The 26,320-nt window shown below is 40.8% G+C and overlaps 2 protein-coding genes, 1 long non-coding RNA gene and 1 pseudogene across 3 annotated transcripts in view; 3 read left to right on the top strand and 1 right to left on the bottom strand.

Annotated features, from left to right (window-relative positions):
• The window catches only part of LOC142588001 (uncharacterized), a 117,145-nt gene that overhangs the window by 67,068 nt on the left and 23,757 nt on the right, over positions 1-26,320 (top strand). The window contains exons 7-9 of the mRNA XM_075699419.1: positions 9,083-9,421; positions 11,999-12,140; positions 25,454-25,783. Coding sequence (XP_075555534.1) covers positions 9,083-9,421; positions 11,999-12,140; positions 25,454-25,590 — 618 coding nt within the window. The 3' untranslated portion in view covers positions 25,591-25,783. The remainder of the gene's footprint in view (positions 1-9,082; positions 9,422-11,998; positions 12,141-25,453; positions 25,784-26,320) is intronic.
• The window catches only part of LOC142588002 (uncharacterized), a 107,172-nt gene that overhangs the window by 51,641 nt on the left and 29,211 nt on the right, over positions 1-26,320 (bottom strand). The gene's annotated exons all lie outside the window — the stretch shown is intronic.
• On the top strand, positions 5,005-6,271 carry LOC142587174 (uncharacterized; annotated as a pseudogene).
• On the top strand, positions 15,731-16,573 carry LOC142587175 (uncharacterized). The gene has a single exon (XM_075698060.1). It carries the CDS (start codon positions 15,824-15,826, stop codon positions 16,556-16,558), a length of 735 nt encoding a protein of 244 aa, XP_075554175.1. The 5' UTR covers positions 15,731-15,823; the 3' UTR covers positions 16,559-16,573.

Genomic DNA, 26,320 nt, shown 5'->3' on the forward strand with positions numbered 1-26,320 from the left:
GCGTTTATTTGCGGGTTACTTTGACATTTGCAAAAACTTTCATGTAGCACGTATTGAGCAACAGAAAGCTGTATCAGGAGATCATGTTGCTCCACAATTCTGTCATTGACATTTTTAATCTAACTATAACTTTTGGGAAGTTGAATAATTAGAGACCTCCAAATGTGTAGTTAGGCGGAATTAAAGAAAATAATATGAGTATCTCCAAGTGACGGCGGACAACAACAATACTTTAGTTCTGTCCAGCTGTGTGACATTTGCAAATTTTTAAATCTGTGTACATAATAGTTCGGACACCCGGTATATATATATATATATATATATATATATATATATATATATATATATATATACAGAAGCTGTTTATAAACTATAATTCCTTATGATGTGACACTGACACATTCGTAAAATGTACCGGCTGTTTTCTGTTACATCAGGGCGCAGCAAGGGCCGCCTGCAACTTCGTAAGGCTGGCAACACTACCAGCGGCCATTTTCCTCATCAGCACAGGTTCGTTCAAGGAATACGTTTCCAGGTTCGCCTTGTCTTGGGAGAACTACAAATTTTGGATGGTGGCAGGTAAGTGAAGGCCAATTTTTCCATTTCCGTTTTCATAGCTACTTGTTTGCAAAGACTCTCTTTACTTTCTCGAAATATAAATCTTAGATAGAGAAATGAATAAGTCTGCGTACAATAATAGTGAGCGTCAATGGGAGCGAATACCCGAGTGATTCTTGCTAGGTATTTCCTTTAATTAGAAGTTGATGGGGGCAGTCATTCATGAGCACTACAGCAAAATTTTGAATTGTTCAGGCACTCGGAGCTGTCACAGTGCAGTGCACGCCTCACCGAGCTATACTAGTTATGTTCAGTATCACAACTGTCGTGTGAGAGCACATGGCCATTGCATCAGCACCTTTTGGCTGCAAAGGTTTGACAATCGACCATCAGCAGCCGACCACCGCAAACACGGGTAAAAGAGCCAAAGAACGATGGCTATTCATATATTAAAAAAAGATCACTTGCGTGGTTAGATTCTTGTCGCCCTTATCTGATGTTGATGTAACATAATTTGTGATTTATCTTTTATTTTTTCACACACGCGTGAACTTTGTATAAAACAGTTTTTAAAGAAGAATACAATCAAATGCACTTCACAGAACTTGTAGGTCAGTGGAGCATACCATACGGGTATCATATAAGCAGGTAGAGGTGTACTTAGTCTCCTTGATCCCACAGGAGTTGCAGTAACTTAAACAAAGAACAAAGGCAACACTCCGCTGGCAGCTGTGATACCTCGTGTGCTCTATGCTAACACTAAACCCACACCCCTACATCGTGCTCGCTGCAGCTTTGCTTCCTTATGGACGCCGCTGAATGTGCACGTGGTTGTATTCATAGGCTGCCGAAGTTTTTTTTTTACTCATGTCTCCACTGAATGTAAGCGCGAGCTTGTACAGCAGATGCGAATTGTAGTTTTGAGCAAACTAAGGTTTTGTAGAGTGCTAGTTTTGTAGACGTCGGAACAGTAGAAAAATTACGATCAAGATATCCTAACATGCGATTAGCATTAACATGCATATCCCATGACAGATCGTTATATATGGGAAGGATAAGGTATTTGTTAGCGATAAAGTATGTTGCCACTTTTGGAAAGCACGTTTTTGTTCAAAAACAGCGAATTTAGTTTTTTTATTATTTTAAGAATCTACAGGCATTCAGAATGGCGCTGCTGCAAAAATTATCTCTTTATCTGGTTCTGTCGAAAGCTATGATGTTTCTGCAAGTGCCGGCTGACCTCTCTAAAACTAAACGTTACATTTTGTGAAAATGAAAGACCAAAATACCGTTACTGCATTCCTCGCTCCTCAACCCGGTACGGAAAGCGCACACGTCAATACTATGTACCTGCCTGTTTCAGTATTATGCCACCTAGTGTATTCCGCATGAGAACAAAATACACCCTGAAAAAAATTTTGCGGTACGTCTCTGCGTTGTTTCCTACCCCGTAATTATTTAATCAAGTGTTACTATCTTAATTCCATATTGTTGTCATCCCTTTTGATGTTGTAATAGTTGTGTCTTCATATCTGTCTCTCTGAGTTGTTAAATTTTCTTTTTTTGTTTGCTTGTCGAGTTTGTTGCAATATCTCTATTCTTTGTTTTGCTAATATTCGCTGTCTGCCAGGCGTTGCCACTCAAGCCCTTGGTGAGGCTTTGGTAGGCCTGATTTTTGTGTATGAGAATTGATACGAATAAAAGTACTATCTATCTATCTATCTATCTATCTACATTTCAAATTTTAAAAGGAACTTACGTTTGTGCACAAATATGCAGGATACTTTTTAATGAATTTGTGACGATGTATTCTAAAGGTTGATAGGATTGAGCAATGGTGATCGTAATCATTTCTTTATTCAAATTGAACACATTGCCATGCGGGTCGCACGACGTGACATCGTGTTTACACTGCAGCGACGCGTTGTACTGCCGTTTAAAGCTATTGTTTCATCACTTCAGTGACCTACATTGTTGTCTTACATCACACAACAAGTTGTGGCTAAGTTACGAGTGAAACAAATGCCGAAACGCAAGTTCTACGGCAATCGGTGCACGACGAACTACTCTATGAAGTGTGAAGTGAATGTTGCTGTTTCCGCAAGTGAAGTGAAACTGGGCCAGCTGCAGGAAAACTTTTAAGTGCCACCGGAAGTGTTGTGGTACAGGGGAAGAGGATTGTAGATGTCGAAATTCTTTTCTCAGTTTTGTCGTCGCTGGCGTGCCCGGAATGCAAAAACATTTCACTGAAGCTTGAGGAGCGTTCGCGCCAAGGGGTATGTTTTGCATACGCCGTGTTATGTAGTGCATGTTCCCACGAACGTTTGTTTTCCTGACCAAAAAAGAAACAGCAAATGCAGCTGAAAACAACGTTCTGCTTATCTGCGCTATCCGCCAGCTGGGGAAAGGAACTACTGGTATTTTGACATTTTCAAAGGGTATGAATAGACCACTGCCACTTTGTCATTCCGCCTATGACAAGGTTTCTTGCGAGCACTTTGATGCCGGGAAAATTGTCGTGTCAGTGATGGATGCTGCTGCAGAAGTGCTCCAGGTTGTCGGCAGTAACGAGTGTGGCGTATCGGGGGACGGCTCTTTGGAAAAGCGTGGGAACTCTTTGAATGGTTGTGTCTCTCTGATATCAGTAGTCACAGGAAAGGTGATTGATGTGGAAACAATGTCTAAAAATTGCAAGGCATGTGAAAATATAAAGAAGTGAATATCAAAATTCAAGGCAATGTTAATCATCTCCTTTGATATTAATGGAATTCAATGATTGAGCCGGTTCCCAGAGGTCAGACTGTTATTCAACACTACTACACTGAAGTACTAAACAAACTTCGTGAAAAAATTAGAAAAAAGGGGTCACATTTGTGGAGTGATGGATGGCTCTTGCATCAGGACAATGCACCCGCTCACACGGCCCTATATGTCACGCAGTTTCTGACCAGTAAAAACATTACTGTGATGGGGCATCCTCCTTATTCACCTGATTTGGCTCCATGCGAGCTTTTTTTATTTCCTAAAGATAAATCTTGTTTAAAGGGAAACCATTTTACCTAAGTTGAAGAGGTTCACGCAAAAACGAAGAATCTCCTGAAGGGCCTTCCAAAAGCCTCATTTCAGAACTGTTACCAGCAATGGCCGCACTGTATGCGGAAGTGCGTCAGTGCTGAAGGGGGCTACTTTGAAGGTGATAATGTCACAGAGAACTGATTCTGTAAGTACAATAATTTATTGTAACAGTCTCGTTTTTTTGTGTCGCACCTCGCATATTACATAATCATCTGCAACCAGAATTATTGATTGTGGTGTTATACACTGGGCAGATTATTAACATAAATCAAGAAGAGCAAAGGCCCCAAGACAGATAGATGCCCGTGGCACTCCGGATGCAATTGATGACATTTATTTACTTATCTCTTTTTTGTTTTCAACACTGTTAGCCCTGCCGGGCTGTTACAGGGTGGGAATACACAGCACAATGTTCACGCAAAGAATGCTTTCAAATTTTCTGCAAAAGGGTAAAGCGTTTTATTCGACGGAAATACACACGAAAACCATGAAAAGTTATTGGCTGTGACATGTTCAGCTCTATTGGGAGAGAGAAGAGAGAAAGAAGTTTAATGACACGAAATGCCGAAAGGTCGGCCTGAGGTATATTCCTCTAGCCATCTACTCGGCATTGGGGGAAGGGGAAGAGGGAAAGAAAGAGGGAAGAGGTGCATGATGGGTGACGATGACGATAGAAGGAAGATGTAGAACATATTGGGAAAACCTCGTTCATCCAAGAGGGCACATTGAGGTATATATATATATATATATATATATATATATATATATATATATATATATATATATATGTGTGTGGCTGAGTAGTTGACGCTGGCCCCGGTAATCAATTGAAGAAAAAGAGTACGAGGTACGTTGAACAAGCACAGTGTATGTGACTGACGTTTTGGCTGGCGCGCCAGCCTTTGTCAAAGTGACTTTGACTTTGGCAAAGGCTGGTCCACCAGCCGAAACGTCAGTCAAATATACTGTGCTTGTTGAACGTATGTCGTACTCTATTTCGTCATTATATATATATATATATAAATTAAATCCCGGTCCCCCGAGAAAGACAATTCGTAACACCGGTAATTCAGACGAAACTTCGTGTTCATCTGCTGAACCTGATAATGACTTGAACAATATTTCCGGAATATTTCCGATAGAAGGAAGATGTAGAACATATTGGGAAAAATCTCGTTCATCCAAGAGGGCACATTGAGGTATATATATATATATATATATATATATATATATTATATTATTATTATATATTATTATTATATATATATATATATATATATATATATATATATATATATATATATATATATAATTAAATCCCGGTCCTTCGAAAAAGACGATTCATAACACTGGTAATTCAGACGAAACTTCGTGTTCATCTGCTGAACCTGATAATGACTTGAACAATATTTCCGGAATGCTGACAGAACTATTGGCTGGGCAAAAAACGATCGCTCGAGACATCGCTGACATCAAGGTTTTTCAGCAAACTGTTAACAAGCGTTTTGACGCTCTGGAATCCCGTGTGGCCGCTCTCGAAAAAACTAGCGCTGATCCTAAAGTCTCATATGACCATTCTGGTTCTGACATACGCTCTTTATCTCAGGCTGTTTCGGAACTAATTAAAAAAATGATGACCTTGAAAATCGCTCAAGACGCAACAATATAATTTTGCATGGACTTGGTGAACACAATGCCGAAAACACAGATACGCTTTTGTCTAATGTACACCAATTTTTCACAGAGAAGCTTCAAATTGAATGCCCGCCCATCGAACGTTGTCACAGGATTGGCACCAAACGTGAAGGTAGATCGCGCCCAGTTATATTACGAGTACTAGACTTTCGGAACAAAGTAGAAATAATGAAAATTGTCTCAAAGCTGAAAGGAACAAAATTTTACATAACTGAAGATTACTCGGCTAATGTACGTGCCATTCGCAAAAAGCTATGGGCAGCAACCTCTTCTTTTCGTGACCATGGCTCTGTGGTGAGGTTGCGTTATGACCATGTCTTTATAAATGGTGTCCGCTACAGGTGGAATGATGCAGCTAATGCCCTAGTTGACGATTCAGGTCTCGCTGTAAACGCCGTAGTGAATAATTCGAGCCTTTCTGACAACACTCTCCCGGCCACGTCATCTTCACCTTGACAAATTCGCGACTCTTACAAGCTTACTTTCTTGAATTTGAATGCAAGAAGTCTAGTAAATAAGTTCCCGCTATTTCTTTCCTTGGTAGCCTCCTATTCCCCTCATTTCATTGGTGTCACTGAAACATGGCTTCAAGATCACATATATGACTCTGAAATCACTCCACCCGGCTATGTAGCTGTCCGATCAGACCGCAAAACTGGTAGGGGAGGCGGTGTCGCCATTTTTTTAAAATCGGATTTAAAGTTTTCAGTTATCTGTCCTCCAGCAGATCTTGAGTCTGTTTGGTGTAAATTATACCTAGGCAAAAAAACAATCATAGTCTCTGTTTTCTACCATCCACCTGCCTCCTCACCTGATAACATTTTTCTTCTCGCTGATTACATCAACACGCACAGTTTTCATGCATCTAGCTTAATTCTAATGGGAGACTTTAACACACCAGATATTCACTGGCCCTCACTATCGCATCACAGTTGTTTAGGTAGCGAACTAATTAACTTTTCTTTATCTTTTCAGCTTACACAAGTAGTCAATGGCGCAACAAGACAAAACACACTTTTTGACCTGGTGTTCATTAGTTCAGACCTTGTTGATAAGCTGTCTGAGTGTGAAATTACTGACGGCATTTCAGATCACAGGGCAGTGTTCATATCGCTAAACTGCACAGTTTGTAAACCACGTGCCGAAATTCAAACTTTTTTCGACTTTAATCGCTCTGACGACACATCTATTCTTGATGTCTTATCAGAACGTTTTGAATCGTTTTGCACACTTAGTAAAGACTGTGACGTGAATACATTAGTTTGCCAATTTGAAAACATTATAAAGCTGTGTATTCAACGCTTTGTTCCGTTAAAAACTACGAAAAAAAATCGTGCCCTCCCTTGGATGACTAGAGAAATCTTGCAGTTATCACGCCGCGTTAGAAGACTGAGACGCTCAAAACGTAGTAATGACCCTGATGCAATTGCTAGATTCACCTCTGCCAAAGAGGAACTAAATTTGAAAATGAATACGGCCAAAGATTTTTTCTTTCATATTGAGCTGCCAGGTTTACTAAGAAATAATCCTCGGAAGTTCTGGCGTTCTGTCATGCCTACTACTGAAGCTTCATCTTCATTCACTATCAATGATGAAACTATAAATGATCCTGCACGCATCTCCAATGCATTCAATGAATATTTCCATTCGGTGTACGCAAATGATTCTCATGTCTGCCCTGCTTTTGATAATGATTCAGATTTTTCTATTTCCGACATTTCCATTGATGTTAATGGCGTTCTTAATTTGATTCTAAATTTAGACACAAAAAAGTCTAGTGGCTCCGACGGTATTCCTAATTCCTTTTTACTTCGCTATTCACAATGGACATCACGCTATATTGAAATTATATTCAATAAGTCTCTAGATACAGGAATCGTTCCTTCATCGTGGAAACTTGCAAGAGTAATACCCTTGTATAAAACAGGCAGGAAGACAGACATAACGAATTACAGGCCCATTTCTTTAACTTCCCAATCGTGCAAAATGCTGGAACATATTATTTACAAACACGTAATAGATTTTCTGCAGTCCAACACCATTCTAACTAATGTTCAGCACGGCTTTAGACGTGGTTTCAGTACTATCACGCAGTTAACCGACTTCACCCATGACATCGCTTATCAGTTGGATCTCGGTAAACAGATTGATGCTATCTTCATTGATTTTTCTAAAGCTTTCGATTCATTGCTTCATTCTCACCTCTTGCAAAAATTAAATGCAATACTAAAAAATTCCCATCTGGTCAATTGGATCGCTAGTTTCCTTTCTAACCGGTCCCAATACGTCGACTTTAGTTCTGCAAGGTCATCCATACTTGAAGTAGGCTCCGGGGTTCCTCAAGGATCCGTCCTAGGTCCTTCATTGTTTTTAATTTATGTCAATGACCTCCCAAAACATGTTTCCTCTAATATTCGTCTTTATGCTGACGATTGCGTCTTATACGACGTGATTGATTCCCCGAATAGTTTTCAGCGATTAAACGATTCCTTTATCTCTTTCAGTGCTTGGTGTGAAAAATGGAAAATGAACATTAATTTAAAAAAAACGGTTGTTTTCTCCTTCACGAAAAGAGCAGCACCTGTAATTGCGACATATTCATTGAATGGGTCTCCTTTAACCAGAGTTCGACAATACAAATACCTTGGCGTAACATTTACTCACAATCTCTCATGGACTCCACACATTGGCCAAACATGTTCAAAGGCCCTAAAACAGCACGGATACCTACGTCGTACTATGCAAAAGGCTCCGAAAGCAACAAAACTTCCAATGTATAAAACTCTTGTTCGCCCCATTATCGATTATGCCACACCTTCTAGGCTAATGTTGATATTATCAATTGCATATCAATCGTTAGTTGTAAATGTTGAACGACTGGAATCATCCGAGGCGAATTCTGACTGAAAATCGGTATTCGTTAAAAAAAATCTTTGTTAAACAAACTGAAATGCTTTTTAAAAATTGGGATGAAATCAACCGTGAGATTGTGGAAGCCTACTTCACGCATGTCAACCGAAACGCATGCGTTAGCCTGACTTCTATCTTTCTGCATAATAAAGAAACAGAGTTTTTGAATGGCAAGATAGGCTGGCACTCTTTCACGACTTGCGCGCGCACACACACACACACACACACACACACACACACACACACACACACACACACACACACACACACACACACACACACACACACACACACACACACACACACACACACACACACACACACACACACACACACACACACACACACACACACACACAAACACAAACACACACACGCACACACACACACATGATCGCATTCTCTGTATATTTAATCACTTGTTTGAAAAAAATAAACTAATTGTCAGTCTGCACTCGTATCATGCACTTCGTTTTGTCCTTCGTCCAGGTTGCGCTGTACACCCATAGGAATGTGTTCAGTCACCAACTCGCCCGGCTTGCTGTGTTAATACAATCTTCAACCTGAATATGTCAAGCTTACTGTTGTGTTAGTATTGTTTTACAACACTTGGTCGAATTTGCACAGGAATAGAATTCAATATTTTCTTTATTACCTCTGTAAATTACGTGGTAATAAATACATGGTGATGGTATTTATTTTTCTGCACTGCCTTTCTTTTTGGCGCATTGGTCAGACCTGCCGCATGAAACTTGCTCTCTACACCAATGTTTTGCGTGGTTTTCTATTTAATAAGTCTCTTAATTCCTTTACTATTTACGTTTTTCTTGGTTCTCGTTCCCAGGTCACGATAGGGCCACCGACCATATCGAGATGTTTGTCCTTTGGACATGGAGCTTATGTTTGGACCGCCATGCTTGTCGTGGCCGCACTTTTGAAGGCAGTGGTGACCAGGGACCTGAAAAAATTCGTGAAGAGTAGAAGTGCTCGCAAGTTGTGCCAGCTGCATGAGCTCGAACGATCAAAGTATTACCTTGTCGGGGACTTAGCGCTCTGCGCGCTCCCGTTGGTGGATGCTGAGAACTATGCCGTTTGCCATGGTGGTTTGTTATGTGTTTATGTGTTATGCTCAAGTGGTCTGATCGCGACGAAGGCCACAGCACTGAAGACAGTGTGTGTTCAGGTACGTGTTTTCACTATAAGCATCTGTGCGCAATTTTGTGATGGATTAGGGGACATGTGTGAAGAAAAATATTTCCATACGGAGGAAAACGACTGGTCATCTCAATATCACGAACCATGTTAAAAAGCATGCTTTTCTTGTTCTTTATGTAGTTTACGATTACGCACTTGCAGCTAGGCTAGTTCTCAGAGTGGAGGTGGGGGCGCACCACGGACACACTACGTGTCATGACGCGATTCGCTCCTATTATGACAAAGTTTTCTTCACCTCTTTTCTTTTTTGGCGACTTTAAGTTTCCTAATATAGTTTGGAACAATAATCTACCTGACTTATTTTACTTTTTTATTCAAAAGAATTCTTGGATATTTCTACTTCATTTTCTTGAACTCGATTAGCTACGCAAGGCACAAAAATCACCCCCAATGCTCTAAACATTCTCGATTTCATCTTAACCAATCGCCCCGATTATGCCTCTTTCATCCATTACTTATCCAGCATTATCGACCATCTAATACTAAATATTCACTCTAATACTCCATTTCCGCAACTTCCAAATAGTAAAAGAATCCTTAGAGACTATAAGAGAGCTAACTCTGAATCAATAAATGAGCCAAGTCCATTTCTTAAGATATTCTTGAGTGATTTTGAACATCTTACTGTGCAGTCAAACGAGAATATATTTTTGACAGAGGTAAATCACTCCATCAAAAAGCACATCCCAACCCGTACTATACCTTGCAACCCGCACGCGCCTAGGTACAACAATCATTTAAAGCGGCTATCCAACAAAAAATAAAGACTATCATTCTGCAATACAATCAACCACTGACTCATGTTAGAAAGCCTACACATTAGCATCATGCGCCTATGTAGCCACACTCAAATGCGCGCAAGAAACATTCTTATCAACCACATTACCATTTACGTTGACAAATAACGTAAAAAAATTCTGGCGCGTCATACATCCTCCTTCCAAAAATTCTATCCCTCTTAACAATTGGTCTGGAAACCCTGTTCCCAAAAATTTATGCGCAACTTTTCTGAAAGATACCTTTGTTAAAAATTTCTCGTGCACTACAGATATTGAACTACCTGTCTTGAGTGACTAACTTCCTAACTGTCTTCAGTGAATGCTGAAGCTCCCAGTGGTATTTGACTAATAGATTCAATGAAGATACATTCGTCACCTGGCTTTGGTAACATGAGTGATAATTTTCTGAAAAACACCTGCTCTTGTAATTTCATTATATTAACTAAAGTATTCCAACAATCGCTGAACACACATACAGTTCTGTTAGAATGAAAGAGGGACAATTATTCTTTTGCACAAATCCGGCGGCAAATCATCACCTACCAATTATCATGAAACGGTACCTGCTTCAAACTACTAGAACAAATCTTCACTAACCTTGCGGATTTTCTTGCGTCGAATTCATTTTTTCGCCATCACAACCCTGATATAAAAATCATTCTCATACGAATCGCAAGTATTAACGTTTACTCAAAGACTGCACCAAATATTAGACCAGTCTTCTTTTGCCGATTTCATCTGCATAGACTTTTCGAAAGCCTTTGACAAAGTGTGCCGTATACACTTGCTTTATAAATTAAGCAAGTTAAACATTGATCATAGTGTTCTAAAATGGATAGAGTCACTTCTCGTTAACCATTCCCAGTTCGTGACAGCTAATGGTCATAATTCACCGCATAGCGACTTTCAATCTTGTGTGGCACAAGGCTCCGTCCTGGGATCTTTCTTATTCGGTATCTATGTTGGTCCCTTACCTTCAGCGATTACTTATGACGTTCACTTATTTGGAGATGAATGTCTCATCTTGAGATAAATACCTAACGAGCACGAAATTACCCTGCTTTAGGCGGAGCGTCATAACGATAGCAATTGGTGCCGATTGTGGTGAATGGAACTTAAGGTTAACAAGTATAAATTTATGAGAGCATCCCGGTCTAACGATAACCTTCCTGTGTACCACCTGAATAAAGTTGCTTTAGAAGTTAATGTAAGTACTGAGGCACGCATATAAAATGTAAATTATTGTGGAATGATCACGTCGAATACTTAATTAACCAAGCCAGCCGCTTGCTCGAGCAGCCAGTAATGCACCAATATTGCGTTTATTTGCGGGTTACTTTGACATTTGCAAAAACTTTCATGTAGCACGTATTGAGCAACAGAAAGCTGTATCAGGAGATCATGTTGCTCCACAATTCTGTCATTGACATTTTTAATCTAACTATAACTTTTGGGAAGTTGAATAATTAGAGACCTCCAAATGTGTAGTTAGGTGGAATGCAAGAAAATAATATGAGTATCTCCAAGTGACGGCGGACAACAATACTTTGGTTCTGTCCAGCTGTGTGACATTTGCAAATTTTTAAATCTGTGTACATAATAGTTCGGACACCCGGTATATATATATATATATATATATATATATATATATATATATATATATATATATATATATATATATACAGAAGCTGTTTATAAACTATAATTCCTTATGATGTGACACTGACACATTCGTAAAATGTACCGGCTGTTTTCTGTTACATCAGGGCGCAGCAAGGGCCGCCTCCACCTTCGTAAGGCTGGCTACACTACCTGCGGCAATTTTCCTGATCAGCACAGGTTCGTTCAAGGAATATGTTTCCAGGTTCGCCTTGTCTTGGGAGAACTACAAATTTTGGATGGTGGCAGGTAAGTGAAGGCCTATTTTTCCATTTCCGTTTTCATAGCTACTTGTTTGCAAAGACTCTCTTTACTTTCTCGAAATATAAATCTTAGATAGAGAAAGGAATAAGTCTGCGTACAATAATAGTGAGCGTCAATGGGAGCGAATAGCCGAGTGATTCTTGCTAGGTATTTCCTTTAATTAGAAGTTGATGAGGGCAGTCATTCATGAGCACTACACCAAAATTTTGAATTGTTCAGGCACTCGGAGCTGTCGCAGTGCAGTGCACGCCTCACCGAGCTATACTAGTTGGGTATCACAACTGTCGTGTGAGAGCACATGGCCATTGCATCAGCACCTTTTGGCTGCAAAGGTTTGACAACCGACCATCAGCAGCCGACCACCGCAAACACGGGTAAAAGAGCCAAAGAACGATGGCTATTCACATATTAAAAAAAAGATCACTTGCGTGGTTAGATTCTTGTCGCCCTTATCTGATGTTGATGTAACATAATTTGTGATTTATCTTTTATTTTTTCACACACGCGTGAACTTTGTATAAAACAGTTTTTAAAGAAGAATACAATCAAATGCACTTCACAGAACTTGTAGGTCAGTGGAGCATACCATACGGGTATCATATAAGCAGGTAGAGGTGTACTTAGTCTCCTTGATCCCACAGGAGTTGCAGTAACTTAAACAAAGAACAAAGGCAACACTCCGCTGGCAGCTGTGATCCCTCGTGTGCTCTATGCTAACACTAAAACCACACCCCTACATCGTGCTCGCTGCAGCTTTGCTTCCTTATGGACGCCGCTGAATGTGCACGTGGTTGTATTCATAGGCTGCCGAAGTTTTTTTTTTACTCATGTCTCCACTGAATGTAAGCGCGAGCTTGTACAGCAGATGCGAATTGTAGTTTTGAGCAAACTAAGGTTTTGTAGAGTGCTAGTTTTGTAGACGTCGGAACAGTAGAAAAATTACGATCAAGATATCCTAACATGCGATTAGCATTAACATGCATATCCCATGACAGATCGTTATATATGGGAAGGATAAGGTATTTGTTAGCGATAAAGTATGTTGCCACTTTTGGAAAGCACGTTTTTGTTCAAAAACAGCGAATTTAGTTTTTTTATTATATTAAGAATCTACAGGCATTCAGAATTGCACTGCTGCAAAAATTATCTCTTTACCTGGTTCTGTCGAAAGCTATGATGTTTCTGCAAGTGCCGGCAGACCTCTCTAAACCTAAAAGTTACATTTTGTGAAAATGAAACCTACATTTAAAATTTTAAAAGGAACTTACGTTTGTGCACAAATATGCAGGATACTTTTTAATGAATTTGTGACGACGTATTCTAAAGGTTGATAGGATTGAGCAATGGTGATCGTAATCATTTCTTTATTCAAATTGAACACATTGCCATGCGGGTCGCACAACGTGACATCGTGTTTACACTGCAGCGACGCGTTGTACTGCCATTTAAAGCTATTGTTTCATCACTTCAGTGACCTACATTGTTGTCTTACATCACACAACAAGTTGTGGCTAAGTTACGAGTGAAACAAATGCCGAAACGCAAGTTCTACGGCAATCGGTGCACGACGAACTACTCTATGAAGTGTGAAGTGAATGTTGCTGTTTCCACAAGTGAAGTGAAACTGGGCCAGCTGCAGGAAAACTTTTAAGTGCCACCGGAAGTGTTGTGGTACAGGGGAAGAGGATTGTAGATGTCGAAATTCTTTTCTCAGTTTTGTCGTCGCTGGCGTGCCCGGAATGCAAAAACATTTCACTGAAGCTTGAGGAGCGTTCGCGCCAAGGGGTATGTTTTGCATACGCCGTGTTATGTAGTGCATGTTCCCACGAACATTTGTTTTCCTGACCAAAAAAGAAACAGCAAATGCAGCTGAAAACAACGTTCTGCTTATCTGCGCTATCCGCCAGCTGGGGAAAGGAACTACTGGTACTTTGACATTTTCGAAGGGTATGAATAGACCACTGCCACTTTGTCATTCCGCCTATGACAAGGTTTCTTGCGAGCACTTTGATGCCGGGAAAATTGTCGCGTCTAAGTCAGTGATGGATGCTGCTGCAGAAGTGCTCCAGGTTGTCGGCAGTAACGAGTGTGGCGTATCGGGGGACGGCTCTTTGGAAAAGCGTGGGAACTCTTTGAATGGTTGTGTCTCTCTGATATCAGTAGTCACAGGAAAGGTGATTGATGTGGAAACAGTGTCTAAAAATTGCAAGGCATGTGAAAATATAAAGAAGTCAATATCAAAATTCAAGGCAATGTTAATCTTCTCCTTTGATATTAATGGAATTCAATGATTGAGCCGGTTTCCAGAGGTCAGACTGTTATTCAACACTACTACACTGAAGTACTAAACAAACTTCGTGAAAAAATTAGAAAAAAGGGGTCACATTTGTGGAGTGATGGATGGCTCTTGCATCAGGACAATGCACCCGCTCACACGGCCCTATATGTCACGCAGTTTCTGACCAGTAAAAACATTACTGTGATGGGGCATCCTCCTTATTCACCTGATTTGGCTCCATGCGAGCTTTTTTTATTTCCTAAAGATAAATCTTGTTTAAAGGGAAACCATTTTACCTCAGTTGAAGAGGTTCACGCAAAAACGAAGAATCTCCTAAAGGGCCTTCCAAAAGCCTCATTTCAGAACTGTTACCAGCAATGGCCGCACTGAATGCGGAAGTGCGTCAGTGCTGAAGGGGGCTACTTTGAAGGTGATAATGTCACAGAGAACTGCTTCTGTAAGTACAATAATTTATTGTAACAGTCTCGTTTTTTTGTGTCACACCTCGTATATTACATAATGATCTGCAAACAGAATTATTGATTGTGGTGTTATACACTGGGCAGATTATTAACATCAATCAAGAAGAGCAAAGGCCCCAAGACAGATAGATGCCCGTGGCACTCCGGATGCAATTGATGACATTTATTTACTTATCTCTTTTTTGTTTTCAACACTGTTAGCCCTGCCGGGCTGTTACAGGGTGGGAATACACAGCACAATGTTCACGCAAAGAATGCTTTCAAATTTTCTGCAAAAGGGTAAAGCGTGTTATTCGATGGAAATACACACGAAAACCATGAAAAGTTATTGGCTGTGACATGTTCAGCTCTATTGGGAGAGAGAAGAGAGAAAGAAGTTTAATGACACGAAATGCCGAAAAGTCGGCCTGAGGTATATTCCTCTAGCCATCTACTCGGCATTGGGGGAAGGGGAAGAGGGAAAGAAAGAGGGAAGAAAGAGGTGCATGATGGGTGACGATGACGATAGAAGGAAGATGTAGAACATATTGGGAAAACCTCGTTCATCCAAGAGGGCACATTGAGGTATATATATATATATATATATGGCTGAGTAGTTCACGCTGGCCCCGGTAATCAATTGAAGAAAAAGAGTACGAGGTACATTGAACAAGCACAGTGTATTTGACTGACGTTTTGGCTGGCGCGCCAGCCTTTGTCAACGTGACTTTGGCAAAGGCTGGTCCACCAGCCGAAACGTCAGTCAAATATAGTGTGCTTGTTGAACGTATGTCGTACTCTATTTCGTCATTATATATATATAATTAAATCCCGGTCCCCCGAGAAAGACGATTCGTAACACCGGTAATTCAGACGAAACTTCGTGTTCATCTGCTGAACCTGATAATGACTTGAACAATATTTCCGGAATGCTGACAGAACTATTGGCTGGGCAAAAAACGATCGCTCGAGACATCGCTGACATCAAGGTTTTTCAGCAAACTGTGAACAAGCGTTTTGACGCTCTGGAATCCCGTGTGGCCGCTCTCGAAAAAACTAGCGCTGATCCTAAAGTCTCATATGACCATTCTGGTTATGACGTAGGCTCTTTATCTCAGGCTGTTTCGGAACTAATTAAAAAAAATGATGACCTTGAAAATCGCTCGAGACTCAACAATATAATTTTGCATGGACTTGGTGAACACAATGCCGAAAACACAGATACGCTTTTGTCTAATGTACACCAATTTTTCACAGAGAAACTTCAAATTGAATGCCCGCCCATCGAACGTTGTCACAGAATTGGCACCAAACGTGAAGGTAGATCGCGCCCAGTTATATTACGAGTACTAGACTTCCGGAACAAAGTAGAAATAATGACATTTGTCTCAAAGCTGAAAGGAACAAAATTTTACATAACTGAAGATTACTCGGCTAATGTACGTGCCATTCGCAAAAAGCTATGGGCAGCAACCTCTTCTTTTCGTGACCATGGCTCTGTGGTGAGGTTGCGTTATGACCATGTCTTTATAAATGGTGTCCGCTACAGGTGGAATGATGCAGCTAATGCCCTAGTTGACGATTCAGGTCTCGCTGTAAACGCCGTAGTGAATAATTTGAGCCTTTCTGACAACACTCTCCCGGCCACGTCATCTTCACCTTGACAAATTCGCGACTCTTGCAAGCTTACTTTCTTGAATTTGAATGCAAGAAGTCTAGTAAATAAGTTCCCGCTATTCCTTCCTTGGTAGCCTCCTATTCCCCTCATTTCATTGGTGTCACTGAAACATGGCTTCAAGATCACATATATGACTTTGAAATCACTCCACCCGGCTATGTAGCTGTCCGATCAGACCGGAAAACTGGTAGGGGAGGCGGTGTCGCCATTTTTTTAAAATCGGATTTAAAGTTTTCAGTTGTCTGTCCTCCAGCAGATCTTGAGTCTGTTTGGTCTAAATTATACCTAGGCAAAAAAACAATCATAGTCTCTGTTTTCTACCATCCACCTGCCTCCTCACCTGATAACATTTTTCTTCTTGCTGATTACATCAACACGCACAGTTTTCATGCATCTAGCTTAATTCTAATGGGAGACTTTAACATACCTGATATTCACTGGCCCTCACTATCGCATCACAGTTGTTTAGGTAGCGAACTAATTAACTTTTCTTTATCTTTTGGGCTTACACAAGTAGTCAATGGCGCAACAAGACAAAACACACTTCTTGACCTGGTGTTCATTAGTTCAGACCTTGTTGATAAGCTGTCTGAGTGTGAAATTACTGACGGCATTTCAGATCACAGGGCAGTGTTCATATCGCTAAACTGCACAGTTTGTAAACCACGTGCCGAAATTCAAACTTTTTTCGACTTTAATCGCTCTGACGACACGTCTATTCTTGATGTCTTATCAGAACGTTTTGAATCGTTTTGCACACTTAGTAAAGACTGTGACGTGAATACATTAGTTCGGCAATTTGAAAACATTATAAAGCTGTGTATTCAACGCTTTGTTCCGTTAAAAACTAAGAAAAAAAATCGTGCCCTCCCTTGGATGACTAGAGAAATCTTGCAGTTATCACGCCGCGTTAGAAGACTGAGACGCTCAAAACGTAGTAATGACCCTGATGCAATTGCTAGATTCACCTCTGCCAAAGAGGAACTAAATTTGAAAATGAATACGGCCAAAGATTTTTTCTTTCATATGGAGCTGCCAGGTTTACTAAGAAATAATCCTCGGAAGTTCTGGCGTTCTGTCATGCCTACTACTGAAGCTTCATCTTCATTCACTATCAATGATGAAACTATAAATGATCCTGCACGCATCTCCAATGCATTCAATGAATATTTCCATTCGGTGTACGCAAATGATTCTCATGTCTGCCCTGCTTTTGATAATGATTCAGATTTTTCTATTTCCGACATTTCCATTGATGTTAATGGCGTTCTTAATTTGATTCTAAATTTAGACACAAAAAAGTCTAGTGGCTTCGACGGTATTCCTAATTCCTTTTTACTTCGCTATTCACAATGGACATCACGCTATATTGAAATTATATTCAATAAGTCTCTAGATACAGGAATCGTTCCTTCATCGTGGAAACTTGCAAGAGTAATACCCTTGTATAAAACAGGCAGGAAGACAGACATAACGAATTACAGGCCCATTTCTTTAACTTCCCAATCGTGCAAAATGCTGGAACATATTATTTGAAAACACATAATAGATTTCCTGGAGTCCAACACCATTCTAACTAATTTTCAGCACGGCTTTAGACGTGGTTTCAGTACTATCACGCAGTTAACAGACTTCACCCATGACATCGCTTATCAGTTCGATCACGGTAAACAGATTGATGCTATCTTCATTGATTTTTCTAAAGCTTTCGATTCATTGCTTCATTCTCACCTCTTGCAAAAATTAAATGCAATACTAAAAAATTCCCATCTGGTCAATTGGATCGCTAGTTTCCTTTCTAACCGGTCCCAATACGTCGACTTCAGTTCTGCAAGGTCATCCATACTTGAAGTAGGCTCCGGGGTTCCTCAAGGATCCGTCCTGGGTCCTTTATTGTTTTTAATTTATGTCAATGACCTCCCAAAACATGTTTCCTCTAATATTCGTCTTTATGCTGACGATTGCGTCTTATACGATGTGATTGATTCCCCGAATAGTTTTCAGCGATTAAACGATTCCTTTATCTCTTTCAGTGCTTGGTGTGAAAAATGGAAAATGAACATTAATTTTAAAAAAAACGGTTGTTTTGTCCTTCACGAAAAGAGCAGCACCTGTAATTGCGACATATTCATTGAATGGGTCTCCTTTAACCAGAGTTCGACAATACAAATACCTTGGCGTAACATTTACTCACAATCTCTCATGGACTACACACATTGACCAAACATGTTCAAAGGCCCTAAAACAGCTTGGATACCTACGTCGTACTATGTTAAGGAATGTTAAGTGTTTAGCGAAGCATCATACACAACTTCGCGCGTTGAATTTGCAGATATTCTTTTTTTAGTCAAAATTTACCGATAGACACGGCGCATATATACATTGCAGAACCTAGTAGACCCCTTTAACGCTACTTAGCTTGCGATATCCAAGCCGCAAAGTTTCTCGTCTCACACGCTTTTGAAGAAGAAACTGTGGTTAAGGTATGGCAGCTGCAAGAAGCCGACGTATTCTTCAATACGTACGGCTCGAGCCACCCATACCCTAAGCATACACGAAGGGAACGAGCGTGCGCGGCGGCCGAGCGAGCCGGAGCGAGCGGCGTCCTGGCCGTGACGTCACTCGCGAGTGGGCGCCACTCCTAATTCTCGGGGCTAATAGCCTGGCACGGTTTTGGCTGCTTGTCGCGGCACTCGGCATTTACATGGTGCTCGCTGAATAAAGCAGCCGTTATTTCTTTCTGTTGTTGTTTAAGCTGAAGTATAATATTCTACAGACACCATACCTGGGGGTGCACGTCCGAAGAAAGGAATGAGATGAAAGAGAAGTGAGCCTACAAACCAAAGTGCGCACGCAATGTTAAGAGGAAGCTTTAGCTCGAGTGCTCCTATCTAAATACATGTAAAAGGTGAATTCGTTTTTTTCGGCAACCACTGCACCAAATTTGACGAGGTTTGTTGCATTTAAAAGAAAAACTTAAAATCTAGTGACTGTTGGTTTCGAATTTTTGCGTTAGGTTGTCAATTTTTTATTAAAAGTTAGCGAGAATCGAAAATTTTCAAAAAACGAAACTATGAAGTTTACAACTCTGTAACTCAACCGCTAAAAATGATAATACAATTCTGTGAATTGCATCTAGTAGTACATCCAAAGCGACAAAATTGATATGTTACACATGAATATAAAAAAAATTGAATTATAGAGGAATACAACTTTTGCAAAGCCGTTGTAACCAACGTAACAAATTCATGTAAGATGTAAAATGACATATTGAATTTGTCCGCTTTGAATGATCTAATGGATGCCGTTTACAGAACCGCGATATCAATTTTTGATGCAGAGCTATGAATTTGTTAACTTCGTGCTTCTATTTTTTTCAAACGGTCAAATATTTGAAAATCGTTTTAAGAAAATTCAAGCCTTAAATCGAAATTCCGCTTCCAACAGTCACTAGAATTTAACTTTCTCTTCAAATGCAACAAATTTCATCAAAATCGGTCCAGGGGTTATCTCATAAAAACGTTTTTGCGTTTTACACGTATTTGAATAGGCCGCGTCGGAGTTGGGCCCGAGCTAAAGCTTCCTCTTAACGCTCGGTGACCCACACTTCGCCGGTACTGGCGTCTCCGTGAGCGCAAAACTTGCACCGGATGCAAAACTCCTCGACCGCCAGCCACGTGCATGAGGACAGTGACAAGGCACACGCAGTGAGAAAATAAAATCGGCTACAGCACAATAAGCGCAAACACCCGCAACTAACGTGCACATGTCAGCAGAGAGCAGCGCCGCTCACTTGGTGCCGAGCTCGACCGCAGCGCCCTCACAGTCCCAGGAACAAGTTGTGCCCTGCTCGAAAGGAAGAGTCGTGCAACTGAGAACGTCTCGGTCCGAAGTGAGGGGAAATGACGTCTTTTGTTTACTTCGCCGTCTGTGGTTCCGGTAACCGTGATCGCATGGGTAGCGTGGGTAGTAGAGGCGTATTAATTCTATGTTTTTGCGTGTTTTAGGCGGCCTTTTTCAACAACTTGCTGACATTGCTTTCAACAGCGAGGACAGTCTGTGGAGCAGCCCTATCAACAGGACAGGGCCGTAAAATCTGTGTGAAGTTCGCAGCACATCGTCGTTTGGTTTGTGAATGTTTGAAGGTGTTCGTGTTTCTCAGCGGCGTAATCGACGATGGATTTGGCGTCGAATGGTGTGCGCTTAGTTCCGGCTTGTTGTGCGCAGTTCTACGGATGTGTACTGTTAATGAGTGGTGCTGTTTGTGCATCGGGAAATGGTGCCACGCCAGCGGGATTTGCTTTCTTGTAAAAACATCCGTATCGTCTTTGGCGAGTGCTTTCGGAAACTGCTCGCCTTTTGTGCGTGTCTGTGTGTGTGTGTGTGCGTGCGAGCGCGCGCGCTTCTGATATGCGTCGAACGCGTAGGAACGTCCGTACAGTCTTTCGCGAGTGCTTTCGGAAACTGCTCGCATTCTGTCTGTGTGCGCGCGTGTGTGACATTCGTCGTTATTGCGATTTGCAAAGGTGTTTTTCATTTGGTGACTGCGTCCGCGAATGCCAGGATGTGATACACGTTCGTCATTTAAAGACCCTGCTTCAGTGTAGGGTCACTTACATTTTGGTTGCTTGGAGGTCAGCTTTCAACGCATGGCAAGGCAGTGCGCTTAACTATCATTGGACACGAACTGCGTTGTAATTTCTCCTTTAAATTCAAATTCAGTTTTATGTAGTATGTAGGCAGATAATGGTCGCCAAGATGCGACGCTCATCTCGTTTTTTGCCACTGCTGTGCACATATGAGGATTTTTTACTAGGTCAAGCTCTCTCAGCAAGTTGTGAAACACTTAGTGCAAATAATTTTTCACAGCAGTAACTGTGATCATGACCACAATTGATCACATGACATTTTAGGGATTGTTATTTAATTACAATATTTTTTTTATTTATTTGTGACAAAGTGCGATGTATTTTGACTGCTATTTTGGCTATCTGTTCACCAAGCTATTTAGACTGTCTTGTGGTTCTGCTTTTTATTTTTATATGTAGGCATGCATGGCCAATCTCATTCCTGCCTTCTACAATTGGACATAAACAGGCACTAACATGCTCTTAGCAAATTTGTATTTGACAGTATTGTGGTTGACACACTTGGCTATTCAGAAAATATGCAGGTTCAAGTTCGCCCATTACTACCTCTGACTGATATCTCGCATGCAAGCAATATTATTAGGATGTGACAAAGTGCATACATAAATTGGCACTGATCAAACTGCTTGCAATAAACTTTGCCAACTCGTCCTTGTTTGAAGTGTCTCCAATGTGCTATAATCACATTGCCAGATTATTTTATTGCGTGCTCAAACAAACATGTAGCATTTTATTATGAAACTTCGATGGTACCTGACTCCTATATTGCAATAAAATCTTAGGCAGATCTACTCTGAACAAGGGATTCAAACTCTGACGATAGCTTTCAACAATATCATTGTGCTATCCAGTGCTTACTGGCTGGTCGAGGAATGCGTCATGCAAAGGCAGTAGTATCGCCATATGTGTTCATCCGAGAATATGTCCCCAAGTGAAAATCATTGCATCAAAAGTACCGACACCAGCTTTGATGGGGATGTATATGTGTCCGTTGCACGAAATTCCAGAAGTTGAACTCTGAACATCTTATGTGCTCTGTAGTTTATGTTGGTATATATGTGTCACAATGGTTCAATGTGATCATACAGCACATTGATCACGCTCTTGCATGTAATCAGCTAGAAAAGGCCAGTTTTCCAATATCTATCGTCGTATCACTATATGAAGGGCTGGTGAAGAAAATAGAAAAAAGGGGGAGCACTTCAGTAACGGATCAAAGCGGTAAAAGTGTGCAGCCGTCCCTTATGTGCATCAAATGGGGCATGCGTTAAAAAAGACAGCCATGAAATATGGTGTTCAAATTATCTTTTCAGCTAAAAACTCGTTAGACAAAATATGCAATTGCGTCAATAGACCTAAACAGGCGTCCAAGACCGCGTGCCGCGTCAAACACATGGGGCAGCTTGTGGCATGGTCGGTGGGTGTGGTCTACGTTATTAATCTTTCGTGCAGCAAGAAGTACTTTGGGCAGACCGGACACTGCCTTAACATCCACCTTAAGGAGTACCAAGGTGCGACCAGGAATGCAGCAGGCTCGAATTTGGCTGCGTATTGTTGAAATTGCTCAGGCAAATTTATTTTATTTATTTATTTATTTATTTGTACATACTGCAGCCCGTTAGGGCTATGGCAGGAGTGGGTGTACAGGCGCCCAAATCTTTAACTGGCGTGCGCGAGCGGCGACTTTTCCGTGTGTCAGCGCCGTATGACGGGGCGAGGCTGGAAACAGCTTAGCAGACGATGGGCCCAGCTGAGCGCGCTTTGTCCGTATGCACTTAGCCTCAGACTCTTTGCAGCCGCGCCCCGTCATACGGCGCTGACGCACGGAAAAGTCGCCTCTCGCGCGCGCCAGTTAAAGATTTGGGCGCCTGTACATGCCTGGAAAACTGATTACGATATGCAGAAACAAGAACATAAAATATAAATATGTGAAGGAACTATACATCAGCAATAGCATTTAAAAATTGAGAAATGGGTAACAAACGAGCTTCGGCAGGTAACAAATTCCACTGTTCAATCATGCAGGGGAAAAAACTGTATCTGAAAGTGTTAGTGCGTGGATGGAGTGGTCTGATATTAGAGGCATGATAAGTTCTGGTTGCAGTCGGGCAAGCAGACATTAAAATGGAGGGATCTGATAGGTGACAAAGAGGGTTCTTATACGAATAGAAAATCTTCAGAGATTCTATGTGCCGCCGTCTAGAAAGAAACTGGAGGATTCATTCCGCAAGAGCAGCTGACGGTGAAATGTCTTGGTCGAAGCGACGGTAAACAAAACGAATAGCCTTCCTCTGCACCGACTCAATACAATTAATTTCACATTGTTTATACGGGCTCCATACGGAGAAAGCATATTCTAAAATTGGGCGAATCAGTGTTTTGTATGCTACTAATTTAGTGTCCCTCGGAGCAGCAGACAACGTCCGGTGGATGTAACCAAGTTTTTTTAACGCTTTACTACAAATGTAATCTATATGTTTAGACCAAGACAAGGTGGGTGTAAAAATGACGCCTAAATATTTGTATTGAAAACCTCTTGTTAGTGGTACATCGTTGGCCATATAATCATAACATAAGGGCATGTGTCTGTTAGCAAAAGACATAACAGTTTTATCAAAATTTATGCTCATTTTCCAAGTAGCACACCAGTCACAATACAAAACAAAGTCATCTTTAAGGCGCTGATGATCAGTGAGTGAGTCAACTGGGCTGTACATAACACAATCATCTGCATAGAGGCGTATCTTTGAAGTAACATGGTCTGGAAGGTCATTAATAAACAATAAGAATAGTAGACGGCTAAGTACGGATCACTGTGAGGCTCCTGAGGTGACGTGGACTGCGGACGAATCCGCAGAATCATAGCATACGAATTGGGAACGCAAAGAAAGGAAACACTCCAAGACAAGACACTAACTGAGGGTTATTTAGAATATTATGGAGTTTCAAAAACAATTTAGAGTGTAGCACTGTGTCGAAAGCTTTCCTAAGTAAAGGAAAATGGTGTCATTCTGATTACCGAAGTCGATATAATGGGAAATGTCATGAGTGAACTCAGTAAGTTGGGTTACAGTACTAAAACTGCCCCTGAAGCCGTGCTGAAAGCTGTTCAATAGGTTATTGTGCTCAAGGAACACTATTATATGCTTATAGATTATGTGTTCTAGTATTTTACAGGAGGTTGCAGTTAAAGAAATAGGCCTATAGTTAGATAAAAGCTGTCTGTCACCAGATTTATATAAAGGTAGTACTTTAGCTCTTTTCCAGGAAGACGGCACAACGCCACTATTAAGGAACTTCTTACATATAGTGAACAGATATTTAGATGTCCATAGCGACAATCATACTAAAAGGAATTCGGAATTCCATCAGGGCTGGCTGCTCTTTTAGTATCTAAGTTTAGTATGAGATTGAAAACACCTTCTAGGCTAATGTTGATATTATCAACTGCATATCAATCGTTAGTTGTAAATGTTGAACGATTGGAATCATCCGAGGCGAATACTGACTGAAAATCGGTATTCGTTAAAAAAAATCTTTGTTAAAAAAACTGAAATGCTTTTTAAAAATTGGGATGAAATCAACCGCGAGATTGTGGAAGCCTACTTCATGCATGTCAACCGAAACGCATGCGTTAGCCAGACTTCTATCTTTCTGCATAATAAAGAAACAGTTTTTGAATGGCAAGATAGGCTGGCACTCTTTCACGACTTGCGCACACACACACACACACGCTACACACACACACACACGCACACACGCACACACACACACACACATGATCGCATTCTCTGTATATTTAATCACTTGTTTGAAAAAAATAAACTAATTGTCAGTCTGCACTCTTATCATGCACTTCGTTTTGTCCTTCGTCCAGGTTGCGCTGTACACCCATAGGAATGTGTTCAGTCACCAACTCGCCCGGCTTGCTGTGTTAATACAATCTTCAACCTGAATATGTCAAGCTTACTGTTGTGTTAGTATTGTTTTACAACACTTGGTCGAATTTGCACAGGAATAGAATTCAATATTTTTATTATTACCTCTGTAAATTACGTGGTAATAAATACATGGTGATGGTATTTATTTTTCTGCACTGCCTTTCTTTTTGGCGCATTGGTCAGACCTGCCGCATGAAACTTGCTCTCTACACCAATGTTTTGCGTGGTTTTCTATTTAATAAGTCTCTTAATTCCTTTACTATTTACGTTTTTCTTGGTTCTCGTTCCCAGGTGACAGTAGGGCCTCCTACCATATCAAGGTGTTTGTCGTTCGGACATGGAGCCTTTGTTTGGACCGCGATGCTTGTCGTGGCTGCAGTTTTGAAGGCTGTGGTGATGAGAGATCTAAAAAAATTTGTGAAGAGTAGAAGCGCTCGCCAGCTGCGTAAACTCAAACAGTCAAAGTACTACCTTGTCGGGGACATCGCGCTCTGTGCGCTTCCGGTGGTGGATTCTGAAAGATATGCCATTTTTCATGGTGGTTTGTTATTTATTTATGTGTTGTGCTCAAGCAGTGTGATCACCACGAAGGCCACAGCACTGAAGACAGTGTGTAGCCAGGTACGTATTTTCACTATAAGCATCTGTGCGCAATTTTGTGATGGATTAGGGGACATGTGTGAAGAAAAATATTTCCATACGGAGGAAAACGACTGGTCATCTCAATATCACGAAGCATGTTAAAAAGCATGCTTTTCTTGTTCTTTATGTAGTTTACGATTATGCACTTGCAGCTAGGCTAGTTCTCAGAGTGGTGGTGGAGGCGCGCACAACGGACACACTACGTGTCATGACGCGATTCGCTCCTATTATGACAAAGTTTTCTTCACCTCTTTTCTTTTTTGGCGACTTTTAAGTTTCCTAATATAGTTTGGAACAATAATCTACCTGACTTATTTTACTTTTTTATTCAAAAGAATTCTTGGATATTTCTACTTCATTTTCTTGAACTCGATTAGCTACGCAAGGCACAAAAATCACCCCCAATGCTCTAAACATTCTCGATTTCATCTTAACCAATCGCCCCGATTATGCCTCTTTCATCCATTACTTATCCAGCATTATCGACCATCTAATACTAAATATTCACTCTAATAC

Source organism: Dermacentor variabilis, chromosome 7 (assembly GCF_050947875.1).
Source record: "Dermacentor variabilis isolate Ectoservices chromosome 7, ASM5094787v1, whole genome shotgun sequence".
NCBI classification, from domain to species: domain Eukaryota; kingdom Metazoa; phylum Arthropoda; class Arachnida; order Ixodida; family Ixodidae; genus Dermacentor; species Dermacentor variabilis.

Bases quoted from the DNA above. Each gene is read 5' to 3' on its own strand.
- LOC142587175 (XM_075698060.1), top strand. From the start codon at position 15,824: ATGCTGACAGAACTATTGGCTGGGCAAAAAACGATCGCTCGAGACATC.